At 33.7% G+C, this 13,469-nt stretch overlaps 1 protein-coding gene across 6 annotated transcripts in view; it reads right to left on the reverse strand.

The window, feature by feature from the left end:
- Window positions 1–5,763: 5,763 nt before the first annotated feature.
- The window catches only part of Ssx2ip (SSX family member 2 interacting protein), a 37,764-nt gene continuing 30,058 nt past the window's right edge, over window positions 5,764–13,469 (reverse strand). For all 6 annotated transcript variants that reach the window (XM_046443240.2, XM_046443236.2, XM_046443237.2 and 3 more), the window contains 3 exons: window positions 11,739–11,853; window positions 11,168–11,333; window positions 5,764–9,004 (listed from right to left, as the gene is read on the reverse strand). In XM_046443240.2, the coding sequence (XP_046299196.1) occupies window positions 8,830–9,004; window positions 11,168–11,333; window positions 11,739–11,853 (456 nt within the window). In that variant the 3' untranslated portion in view covers window positions 5,764–8,829. The remainder of the gene's footprint in view (window positions 9,005–11,167; window positions 11,334–11,738; window positions 11,854–13,469) is intronic.

Genomic DNA, 13,469 nt, shown 5'->3' on the forward strand with positions numbered 1-13,469 from the left:
TGAATGCTTATGAGAAGTAAAATCTGAATATTCTGATCGTCCTAGTCATGCATTTGTTTGATGGCTTAATAATGATAAAGTATTATTGTAACTTTTTGAATTCAGGGTCAAGATTAAAATTTTTCTAAGTAGGAAGAATTACCCTTATTCACTGTTTTTGAACACCGAATGGCTTTGGGAATTAGATAAAATTAGATAAATAATGTTTCTTAGTGAATTCAGTTTAAAGTTACAAGTCCAGACAGCACTTATATATGAAAATTATTTTTCAGTAAAGTAATTTTGACCACAACCAAATGAAAAAAAACTTATGTGAAGCTTCTTTACACATTTCCCATGCTGTCACAAGAAGTGATATCTTAATTCCCCACAAATTTGTAGCAAATGTATTTTTTGAGCTCCAAAGATAATTCTTGCAGGACATTTCAGACCTCAATAAAACTGCAACGGAAATTTCCATATTTCAAAGTCTGTCAAATGTACAATTGAAAAGCTTTACCTAACCTTCAATTGGAAGTAATTAATTTTCAATCTAAAAGGAAAATATTAAAGCAAGAATCTAAGTCTATAAATGTCTTCCAAGCAACGAAAATGCTCAATTAAAGTCATATGTTCATGGAGAGATATCGGTATTATGGAATATCATCTGCATAAAAAGACATTTTTAAGGAGGAAATATGTAAAATTTTCTTCTAGATAAGCATTAACCAATAAGAATTTGATAAAATTTGATGAGGAAACTTTCTTTATAAGTAATTATTATTTTATTATGATATATTTATTATTATTATTGTTATTATTTCATCAATAAGAAAATGGAAGAAATTTGCTGTCTCTCCTATTATATAAGTTACTACTTAATATCCTCAATTTTGCCTTTTGGCTGACACAGCCTAAAATATTTATTTTCTGGTCCATGACAGAAAAATTTTGCCAACCCTACTCTATTTTAATGCATCATAAACCACTGCTTAACATATAGCATGACTTTGTTCTGGAACAAGTAGTAAGAGAAATTAAACATTAGGAATAAGATTGTCGAGAAATTGAAGCAAATGATATTCATATTTAACGGTCTTTCAAGAGGTCTAGAATTGTGATCTAAACACTGTCAGGATTACAAGGGTTCATTTTCCATATTTTCTTAATTTTAAGATATAAACAGCCAAATATAAGCAATGAATCCCAGTAAAATATTTTCAGGAAAATAAGTCAAATTATATTAGTATAAAAACCAAACATATTGATCTGCATATTCAATTATACACATTGAATGAAAAAGCATATCCTAGTTTCAAAAACTTTAATATTAAAATATACACATAAACATATACATAAATATATATTAATGTGTATGCATGTATATACACATAAGTAAAAAATTAGGAAATCAGATAATTTTCTGATCATAAATGTGAATAAAAAATTGGGAAATCTAATAATTTTCCACACTTCCCATTAGGTTTGAGTATAATGTTTAAGTCTACATCAACTAACTATGCCCCAGTCATTTAATGACAGGAGACACAGCTCCAGAGATATAAGAGCTTGTCTTGTCTTTTTTCTAAGCCAAGGTTGTATATTTGATGTGATCTGAATCCTTTCTACTTTGCAAAATTTGATGGGAGAGAAAGTGCCTATTAATAAATAATAAATTGTATAGCAGGTTAGAAATGATAATTACCAGGGGGTGGGGGGGAAAGATCAGGGCAGGGGAAAGGAATATAAGGAATGTCAGGAGTCAGAATGGTTTACAATTTTAAATAGTGTGGTTAGGGTAAGTGTCATTGGACTTGAAGGAGAAAAATATAAATGGTCAATGAATATGGGGGAAAAATCTTAAAGATCAATAGTAAAAGAAATCAAAGCTAAGAAGAAAATCTTTATTGATAAATTAGCAAAAGTGATAACTATATAAAAATACCAAATACGTTCTTTCATGGTGTGCTAGCAGAGTGTTAAATCAATTACATTCTTTCTGAGGGTCATTTGAAAACAAAAAATAAAAGCCTTAACAATATGCATATCTCATGAGTCAAGAATTCCAATTTTAGAAAATCATGTGTATCAAGTGTGCATAAATACTTGAAAATCTTGTCTAACTAGGAAAGATTAAACAATTATCAAACATTCAATAGACTACCAAGCAACGAAACAATGATGCAATCTATATGTATTGACCCGAAAGATACCCACTAAAAATCTGTGTGTGTGTGTGTGTGTGTGTGTGTAAAGCAAATGTTAATTAGTGATAGCGTTCAAAAGACCTTGAACTTCCTGCAGGAGAGGAGTGTCCCTACCAGAAGACTCTCCTCCTTGTGTCCATGAACATGAAACCCTGACAATAGGCAGTTTCTGAGGAACTAGCTAATGTCCATGTGGTACGGCCAACTGGGCCTTGTTTCACTGTTTTGGTGACTTTTAAATTCTATGTTAGGTAAATGTCATACTTTCCACACGAACTTTAATTTTAAACACAAGCTGCCATTGGTTTCCCTTGATTATTCTACCAGTTTCAATCACTATGCCATAAATTTGTCTCCCTTATTTTTTTTTTTAATTGGCCAGACATGTTGTGAAGCTGTTCACAGAGAAGTCAGAGGGTGTATCATCAACAGTTTTCAATATAAGTTTTCCATTAGACATAGATCTGAGGAATCCTGGTGACCCAGAAAAAGACCCTGTGCTGTGTAAGGTGTTCTGTTCTCACTCTGCTCAGTGAGCCTCAGATCCATGCCAGGCCATCTATGCATTTAAAAAAATAGATTTTTAGTTATGGATGGATGCAATATTTTATTTATTTTTATGTGGTGCTGAGGATCGAACCCGGTGTCTCACACCTGCGAGGCAAGTGCTCTACCACTGAGCTACAACCTCCAGCCCCCATCTATGCTTTAATTCTGCTGGCCAATGGGGCATGCTTTGGTAGTAAATTTGCCTTTCCCTAAATATAATCCAAGAGACTAAAACATGGTTTAACATAAAATTAATTATGAAAGTAAATATTTTATCAATAAAAACTGAAAAAAAAAAAAAAGGCTGAAACCAACCACTCCCTGAAGAACATCCAGATAACAAGCAGGTCACTCCCACATTTGAAGGGAAAGGCTCATATTTTTTGAGCTTCATCCCCTCTGTTTCAAAAAGAACTTAAAGTGACAAAAGATATGGCTATTAAAATATCTAAATTTTTGGCTCACGAGTTCAAGGCCAGCCTCAGCAACTCAGCAAGGCCCTAAAAGCAACTTAGGGAGACCGGCTCCAAATTAAAAAAAAAAAAATTGTGCAATACTCTAGAGTTGGCATATGAAGTAGGATTGATGGGTATAGTGGACAGACTCCAGACTCCAGGATAGCTGATTGCCACTCCCCTATTAATCCTTTCCCTTCAAATATGGGAGTGACCTGTGATTTGCTTCTGACCAATAGAATGTGGTAAAGGGACCAGAATGTATGCACTTAACATACATGATGATGTGTGATATACACACGTGATTGCATAGATAAGAAAGTCGGGTGTGTTTTGTTTGAGTCTCTTGTCCTGGCTTTGGAAGCAAGGTGCCTGTGTGGGCATGGCAAGAAATTGTGGGTAATCTGCAGGTACTTCCCTGTCCCTTTCCCACCTCACAGCTAGCAAGATACTGGAGCCTTCCATCGTACCACTCCAAAGAACTGAATTCTGCAAACCTGAATGACCATGTGAGAAGGTTCTTCCCATGGAGCCTCTGTGGCTACCTTGGGATACTTTGTGGCCTGACACCTTGGTGGCAGCCTTCTGAGACTCCTTCCTTGTTAATGATTTTATATTGATTGTGGTATGAAATGATTATATTTTGGGTAGATTAAATTATATCAAAACCAACTTCACCTTTTTGATTTTAGCTTTTATAATGTGGTTCATAGAAAACTGAAACTTAAATATGTCAGTACTGTTAAGATTGAGAGCAGGTGATCTAGAAGTCAAGTCTGGACTAAATCACAGCCAGAATCCCTGGGGCATGGTGAACTAGCATTGTCCCTGGCAAGTCCCCCATCTTGCAAGATGAGCCTTATCTAGCCTGGACCTCTCTTTTGAGCTCTAAAACCCTTGTATCCAATTGTCTACTTGACACATTAACTTAGATGACTAGAGTCCCTAAATTCTAAGGGCCCAGAAAAATCTCTGTGCCTGTGTCAGGGGTCTCCAAGATCACCCTTAGATCTGATTATTTATTTGGACTCTCAGGGCTCAGAAAAGCGGCTATGTTCCTGGCTGTGATTCATCATGCCAAAAGGAAACAATCAGCAAAGGGAACAGACATACAGGCAAAGTCTAGGAGAAACCAAGCACAAACTTCCAGCTGTCCTCTCCCAGTGGAGTCACAATAATATGTGACAATACATGCCAAGTGTTGCCAGTTTACCCAGGGCTTGGTGTTTGGAGTTGTTACCAGGAGTACTTTGAGTAGATATGTAGAGCCCATCCATGTGATTGACATTAGCTATTCAGATTCTAGCCCTAACATAGGCATTCACCATTAATCACATTGTTAGGATAATTTTTTTGCTCACGTTGGTACAGCCTGGACCAGGACCAACATCTGAGACATACAAATACTCTCTTAGCAGGCAGAAGATGCCAAGGCTCAGAGGTATTCTCAGGAACCAACAGGGCCAGTCCTACAGACAGACCTGTCTTGATATGTAGCAACCCAGGTCTGCTAACTTCTTCTGCCCTATCCCCTATCCCCCAAGCTGTTCTTCCTCTAATCCCAGCATCTACCATTGCCTAAGCCATGAGCCTGCCTAGATCGTGCCACTTAACCCCAGCACCCAATCTGTGATTCTACCTATAAAATCTCTCCCCTGCCCCAAATCACTTTTCCCTTGAGTTACTACACCCTGGTCTCTTCTCCAGTTTACTTTCCTCCCCACAACTCTTCATGTAATTGACTTACATGGGAAAGATTTAAGCTTTTGCATTAAGCTACACCAGTTGTACCATGACCTATTCTAATATTCTGTGCAAAGACTCAAGTGAGAAAAAGTTGGAAACACAAATCATAAAACAAGATTCCTACTCTCTTGAGAAAGAAGAGTTCTGGGACATGCTTACTGTGTTAAGCATTATACTAGAAACAAATATTTCTGAATTTTAAATATATGAATATTAAGGTATTACTGGCATTACAGTAGTTCCTGAGCCCTCCCCAATCTATTATTTGTAAAGAAGTATTCTTTAAAAACAAACATTAGTCATATGAAAGTTTTTATATCAAATAATTAATCAATCCACTCTAATTTACATCCAGCTTAGGGGAGAGAAAAACACCCAAAACACTATTTAGAAAAAGGACTAGAATAACTGATTTGTTTTCCTTATCTTTGTGGCCCAAATCCTTGCAAATGCTAAATTAGATAACAGGGAGAATACCCTATGCTGCTTTGCATATGAACCATTTGTGAAAAACAATCTATTACATAGTACTTCCTGTGGTTAATAATGCCAAGACAAAATTGAAAGCCTGGTGTGACGATCACAAAATGGATGAGAGGCCCTGGAACAGAACCATCAGTTACATTATTTAAGACTGAAAGTGTGGATAGTTTATTTTACAATTTAGATTTATATGGCCAATCTATCACTTAACTCAGATTCTCCACTGCAGGGAGTGTGTGCTTATCTTTTTATTCCCAAGGACTGGAAAGAAGTGATAAACCCTGACACATAGTAGGTGCTTAATAAATGCTTATCAAAACACTGAAAAAGAGTAAAGACAAACATAAAGAAAAGTGTTTACTAGAGTTCAATAATCCATACTTAAATTCAATCTAGAAATAAGAACATGATTTACATTGGGAAATATATTTCAAAGATTTTACAACAGGACAATCATAGAAGGCCTTGATAATTCATGGCGCTCCAGGCATACACACCGCAAAATCCTCTTCTGGGGTCCCGGGGCTTTCAGATGCTTCCCCAGGGGAAGTCAAGACTGGATTTCAGGGTACTCTTTTCTCAACATGCACCATGGAATGTGTTTTTCCATAGAAATCATGTTATCACAAGCCTATAAATAAATCCTGGCTAGCTAAGGTTAAATACAGCACTCTTTCCAAATAACAAAGAATTTCAATTATACCATGAGACAAACAATTTGCTATGGACTGTCCTGTATCAATTAATATATTCCTCTGTAAGAAAACACCTATTAAATTTAATGATTTTCTGGTATCACTGATTGTTCTATTAAGTTCGTCATCACTGTAAACTGCAAGTGCAAACATTTAAGAGAAACAAATTTTTATCTCCCATTTTCTTTGCCACTTTTACGCTTTGAAAATTCAAAACAGATATGTCATATAGAAAAATGAATGAGGCATAAAATATTTCAGACTTACATATTGATAAAGAAGAAAACAAGATTATCAGGAGGGCTGATAATCCTGAAGTACACTATGGTACCATCATTTAATCATGGCTTAGATGTAAGACTGTAGCACAGCAGTATTAGTATATTGCAAATATCTTTAGAAGAGAAATTCTTGGAAATTTTATGTATGGATTCAGGGGTTTTCCAACATGGAAAATCACACCAACATTCTGGAAACCCTAGGTGATTGGGGATCATTTTAGAACAGGAAAGTACATGCCAGGCCTGGTGTCATACACCTGTAATCCCAGTGACTTGAGAGCCTGAACCAGGAAGACTGCAATTATGCAAGATCCTGTCTCAAAAAAAAAAAAAAAAAAGACAAAAACCCAAAACAAAACAAAAATCTAGAATTGCAAAGTATAGCAAAACAAAAGTGATAGGTAAAAAATACAACTTCTAGCAGATCTATGCAAATACCAAAATCACAATAAATCTGGTTTTCATTTTACTGTTTCTTTCACACCTTACATTTTCAAATAAGTCTCAAGGAAATTTTCTTTCCAATAAGAGAATTCAACACATTTTAAAATGAAAACACAACAAAAAAAGATGCTGCTTTCTAGAAATCCATCCTCATGCAATACAGTATTCTCTAAAGAGGATTAATATAAAAATCAGATTATTTACCTCTGGCAAAGTACAACATGAAAACCCCTGGGGAAAATTTATTTCTAAAATTTCTGATTGCCTTTTTTTCGACCACATTATTGCAAAATAGCAAAAGAATGATTATATCTTAGCTAGGTCCCTTCCCAGAATCTCTCTTGACATTCTGTAAAATTTGTAATATTTTAAAGACTAAAGAAGTGTCCATGCATCAAGCTGAAGGTAGTGAGTGACTAATATTCAAGAGCCATCTCCTTGGAACTATAAATAGGGTTAGTGTTGGTATATTCATTAACGTCTCAAGATACTATCAGCCCTGAAAAAAAATGGCCACTGCTACACAACGCTAAAGAGTCACATATAGTGAATGGATAACATGAAAGCCTTTTTTTGGGGTAGTCTTGGAAATTTAAATGGAATAGTTACAAACAGGGTGAGCATATGTAAGTGGTTAAATTGCTAAAAAACGGGAAGGTAGATGGGACTTAACTACCACACCTAGCAAAGACTGGACCTGTGTAGGCTTTTATATACAGCAAAAAGCAGGGAGGGTTAGGCACTTAAAAGCTTTTTGATGGAAATCCAGGGGAAGAGCTTGGGCCTACAAGTATTATTATTACTATCAATAATAATTTACTGTTCATGAAGAACATGCTATCAGAAACATTACAGAGACAAAAGAGCCTAAGATTGTTCTGAAAATGAAATGACACAAGACTGTCCAGAGTATCATATCTGGATTATAAAATTCAATACTTTTGTACTGCCATATTTACTTATCATTAGTGGTAAATATTTCATTGAAAAATTATTAAAAAATTATTGTCAATGATATAAAGTCCTAGCTGATATAGATTATTACCTTACTGGTACCCATCTAATAAGGAAAATATCACTATCCATCTTAAATATCTTTATCATCCAAATATCTTAAATCAATGCTCTCAAAATTGTTATTCAAAGGTACTTTCGTTGACTTGCCCCATTACTCCCCATTACTCTATAATCAAATCTTTTAAAAATTATAATATCCTATGTATATAAAATAAAAATCTAATGCTGTAAAAAATCTCAAAAATGTAATGTTAGTAATGTTGATTATCTAAAGAACTCAGCTTCATGGAACAGATTTTCGAATATTTATTGCCCATATGGATAAAAAAAAAAAACACAAAACCTTAAATGCAATGTGGCAATGGTCCTAACACACCTGTAAACAGAATACAACTGAAAATTTTACTGTACTCATGGTTGTGTAGAAGTTTTTAAGTCTTAAAGCCTCTTAACATAATCATGTATATCTATGTACAAAACATACATAAATTTCATTTTATTTAAAACATGAAAGAGGTAATTTCAAAATCACACTAAACATAATAAATATAGAACTTGCTTTGTTAAAAATCTACAGTATACATTCAAGTAAAGGTTAAACTTCCAATGCCAACTATATTTGGGACAAAAATTAAACATTTACAATAATCAGTTTCCTAAAAGTGCTATTTTTAATACCTATAAAGAGGAAACTCATTCTAGTGCTTTGTTTCCATCCAAACATCTATACATTCCTTTATTCACAGAACCAGATGTTTCTGTTACTAAAAATACATATCCAAAGCTTTTATATCCTTTTAAAGACATTTAGCATTTCAGCTCTTTGGGGGAAGACAGGGAAATCCAAACAAACAACTCAGACCATCTTGAATTATTAGAGATGACTGACTTTATGGCATACCCTGTTTCAACTTAGATGTGAAATCTGATGAACATGTTAATGAAAAAAAAAAAAAAAATCCCATCCACACATCTAGGGTAAGTCATCTTTTTCCACATGAGAATTTGTATAGGTCAAGGAGCATCCACTGTAGCAACCTTCCTGTGACCCAGGTCTTGATGCTATGCTCCACTTCTGATTTGTACATTCTCTTCCAACCTGATTTGGTGTAGTTTCTTCAGGAGTTATATTCAGTACATTGATTGAACTGTTGGAAAAAGAAAGGTAAATCTTAATAATTATCCCTTCCCTCTTTTATATTATATATGCTTTAGATATCCCTCAATGTCTAAATTCTGGCTGCTCCCACATCCTGTGCTAAGTAAATTTTGAGGACATACTGATCAAGAACATTAAAGAGAAGTGCTTCAAAATGGGTTATCATTTTTACCTATCCATCTCCTTACTATCGGTTTTATCTGTCCCTCTAATCTACTCTGAAGCATGCTGCCCAAGTGAAGCCTAAAGTAGATACAGAACATGTGGATTTTGAAAGCTAATGCTCCATGTCTCCATCTTTCTGCTACTATTTTCTAATCCTATTGTTTTTTTCTTTGCTTGTGTGCTTGTTCATGCTTGCTTTCATGAGTCCATCCACCCGTCCATTCAGATATTTAATGAGGGCCTATAAAAGTAATTAAGAGATCAGACTCCAAAGCCAGATGGTTTAAGTTCAACCAGCCTCAAAACAAAGAAATATGAAACGATTACTTTAAAATCCACAAAGCTGAGTCAATGAATAATATATTTTTATTGCCTGAATATCTTATATAATTTTTTCAGAAAAACTTTTTAAATGTACATTTCCCATAACCTTTATTTACTAACCTGACCTTACAACACGACAATGTTGTTAGTCCTAAAAACTGAAACCAATAACCTAAAAATTTTATTTACACTTTATCTATACTTAAAAAAATTGCTTATACTTAATTCAGTCCTCAAAATCCCTGAACCTCAGAGCTGTCTCAGGTAAGTTCAATGATCAACTTAGTTCTGTAAGTAATACAGCACATGTCACCCTGCACAGATTCAAAGCACAGCCTTTGTATAAAGTTCTACTCTATAGTAAAAGAAGTAAGGAAGGAGCTGTTGTAGAAATTAGTTACAAATACACCTAATTATTTTAATGTAATCTTATTATAAAATAAAAACCAAGTTTCTTCAGGAATAAAACACATGAATTTATAAAATAATATAAAATTCAAGAATTATGTCAAGATGCACAGCTTTATGTAACTCTATTCTGTTCATCTCATTCTCAGAGGTTAGAATAGTTAAACAGAGTTCATTTAAGCACCAAAATTTTGTTTCTTTGCCACTAAAGTTGTTTAGGGTAGCCCTCAAAATACAAAAACAGAAAATCTTTTTAATAATACATTTTTATTTACATATATTTTTGGTGCCACTGAATGTTTACAATGAACCAAACTTAATTTATATTAAAACTTAACTCACATCCTGTCATGTAGGTACTAAATGTTAGACTTTTTAATTAAACCACAAAACAATGCCTTCAAGGAATACTGACCTGTCAAATATTTCATAATAAAAATAATTATGTAAAAAAGTAAAAATTTACAAACTTAAAAATGACTGAGATAACTTAGATATAAAATGATTTCTTTGTATATGATGAGAATTTATATCTATATGTAGATAATTCTGATTGATAAATTTGGGAGTTTCAGTAACATTCCATGTAAGAAAATACTAGGTTTATATTATTGTTAGATTATAAATTAAACTTTCATTTCCCATATTCAACATATCAGTCAATCTACTGGCCTTATCTTTAAATACACCTCAAATCTCTACATTTTTATCTTCACATATGACCTGAGTTCCAATGACCATAATCTCTCATCTCAACTCCAATAATGTACTCCTAACTGGATCCCCTGGCTTAATTACTGACTCTTATACTGTTTTCCACATAACAAAACTGTACACTTTTAAAAACTTGGATTCCCACCCAAATCTTGAATAAAATTCTGAAATGCTTATCCAATGCCCTTAGAACAATATGTGATCTACAAACTATGTACTACATAAAAACTGTGAAAACAATATTGTTATATTAAAATATTAACTATTACAAATAAAATTGTATTTTACATGTGAAGTAAAAAGACACACATTATATAATTTTGAGCTCAAAGAATAGGAACCAGATCTACCTTGCTTGCTGCTGTACTCCTGGCACAATGCCAATATACTGGACACCTAGTAAGTACTTGTAGAATGAATAAACGCATCTACAAAATTTCTATCCCAAACTTCTACTATTGCTAATACTACAGGTATGTCAACTTCTCCTCAGCATTGCAATTTTTGGAAACACGTAAAAAGATCACCCACAAACAAATACCTATATTCAGATACACAGGAAGGTGTTGGGCAAAAGTCTGAAGTAGAAGGTGAAGCAGGAAGAGATTTAGTCAGTTTAGAAATGCAAACTGGAGACCCATTAGACACACTGTGAGGCTTCTTCTGCTGTGTCCTTGAGTGCACTATAAGATTGTCCCGATCAGAACCTGTTAAAAAAAAAGGGGGGGGGGATGCAGTACATGTGGTGAGGTATTAAAAACAGTGAAGACAGCTACTAGGATGATCCATTTGAAAGAGATATGAGAGAACAAATTAAATTAACTTGCCAACTCTGTTGCATATCCTGCAAACAGAACTATCTAGTTATAAAAATGTTACCTCTAGACTGTGATTTTTCAAAAACCTGACATTATTTCATTCACAATGAAAGTTACTTAAGATAGGTATAGTCTTCCTCTCATTCTCATTTTGACTCAGTAAATAAAATCTTAAAGTTGATTTTTAGGTCAAATTAAAAGAACTTTTTCTGGTGATCTACAAAGGTTTATATTAATAATCTGTACATTTCATTTGGATACATATTCAGATTAAAGAGTTTATGAAGTACTCACTTCCTGAGAAGGCACTGAAAAGTTTCACATTTTCTGAGTTCTGGTGGTCAAATGTAGTCATATTTAAAAACTGCTGTTTTAACCAACTGGCTCTTTCTTCTTCAAAAGCCTTTCTCTACCATGACGACAAACCAAAGAAATAATGGTTAATACTTCAATATACACACGGTTGCCATTTCACGACTTCTCCATTGGTGTTTGCTCTCTGGCTTATTTATACATATTCCTTATATCAAATAAATTAACCTAGGAAACTAAGAAAATCATGTTTAAAAAATTCTACCCATTTCACCAAATAAACCAACAATCCCTATTTTCATAGTAATTTTGAATTCAAATGAACAATGCAAAAACATACAGAACACATTATAAACATAAAATCATAAACAGAAAAAGTACTTTATAAATTAATGAGTGGGGGGAAAAACGGACTTCTGGCTTCATCAATCATTTCTTTCATTCTCTAGCCCTTTACCAGCCACCACCACTAAGCCACAAGAGGGCATATACAGGTTATGTCACACCTCACCTTTCTGAACAGCAGTCTCTCGTCCTTCCCTCTCATGTCCCACTGCCACCACTGTCCCCAGTGACCACCAGCAGCTAATATTTTTATGCAAAGAAAGACACCAGGCAAAGTAGCAAGAGCAGTGTCAGACAGGGGCACAGAATGAAGGTGCTCCCACGGGACATGCTGGCACAAACTGCTCTTGCTCCCCGCCCCCAGGAGACAGCTACTGATAAAATAGACTTTCATAGTGGGGGAAATCCATGTCATATCACCTCTTAAAATATAGAGTCCTTTATTCATAAATATTAATACAGAATCATGTATCTTCATCACACATTGCAAGAAAACTAATGACTTGAAAAAAAAGGCCAAGATATTTTATATATATATATATATATATATATATATATATATATATATATATATATATATATATATATATATATATATGATGACCATGGGTAACAGGTAATTCAATAAATGGGAAAAAAACCTTTAAAAAAATTTTAACATATATTATCAGATGAATCATTGACTGTAAAACAAAGCTTTAAAAAGAAAAGCAAAAATTAAGATTTTTTTTAAAAAGCAAAAATTAGAACATTTAAAAGATAAATTCTGAAAACAAACTATGTGGCTAAAGTGAATAATAAAACTAAAATCACCAGTTTGGTGATTCACAAGATAAAGGTAAAAGAATATCTAAAGAAATACTCAGAATGCCAAACATTGTCTGAACATACAGATGTCTAGAATACAGCGAAGTCAAAAAAGAGAAAAATTAAAAAATAGATAAAATTTCCGTAGACACAATCTTCCAGATAAAAAGAACTATTTGGACATATCCTGGTAAATTTTCAGAATAGTAGGAACAGAAAGGTCCAAACACTTCCAGAGAAGGGGATAGAAACTAACGTTATCTACAAAGTAATATAGGTTATAATATAATCTGGCCTTTCTTTAACAAAATCAAACATGAGAAGAAATGGAATAATTCTTCCAACACTATGAGGGGAAAAAAGGTGACAGAACAAATGTGGAATGTATTTTTGGGTACTCCAGGATTCAAAATGTTTATCTCTTATGTACTATTTATGAAAAGTTACTTCAGATGATAACATAGGAAATTCAAAAGAAACCCCTAAGAGAAAAGCATGAGATACATATAAGAAATACAGCAGCTAAATCTGTATTTAGAAAATATAGAAAGTCAGAAAGGA

The sequence above is a fragment of the Marmota monax genome, unplaced genomic scaffold (assembly GCF_021218885.2).
Source record: "Marmota monax isolate L192 unplaced genomic scaffold, Marmota_monax_Labrador192_F-V1.1 WCK01_AAM20220418_F8-fsc00046, whole genome shotgun sequence".
In the NCBI taxonomy this organism is placed as follows: domain Eukaryota; kingdom Metazoa; phylum Chordata; class Mammalia; order Rodentia; family Sciuridae; genus Marmota; species Marmota monax.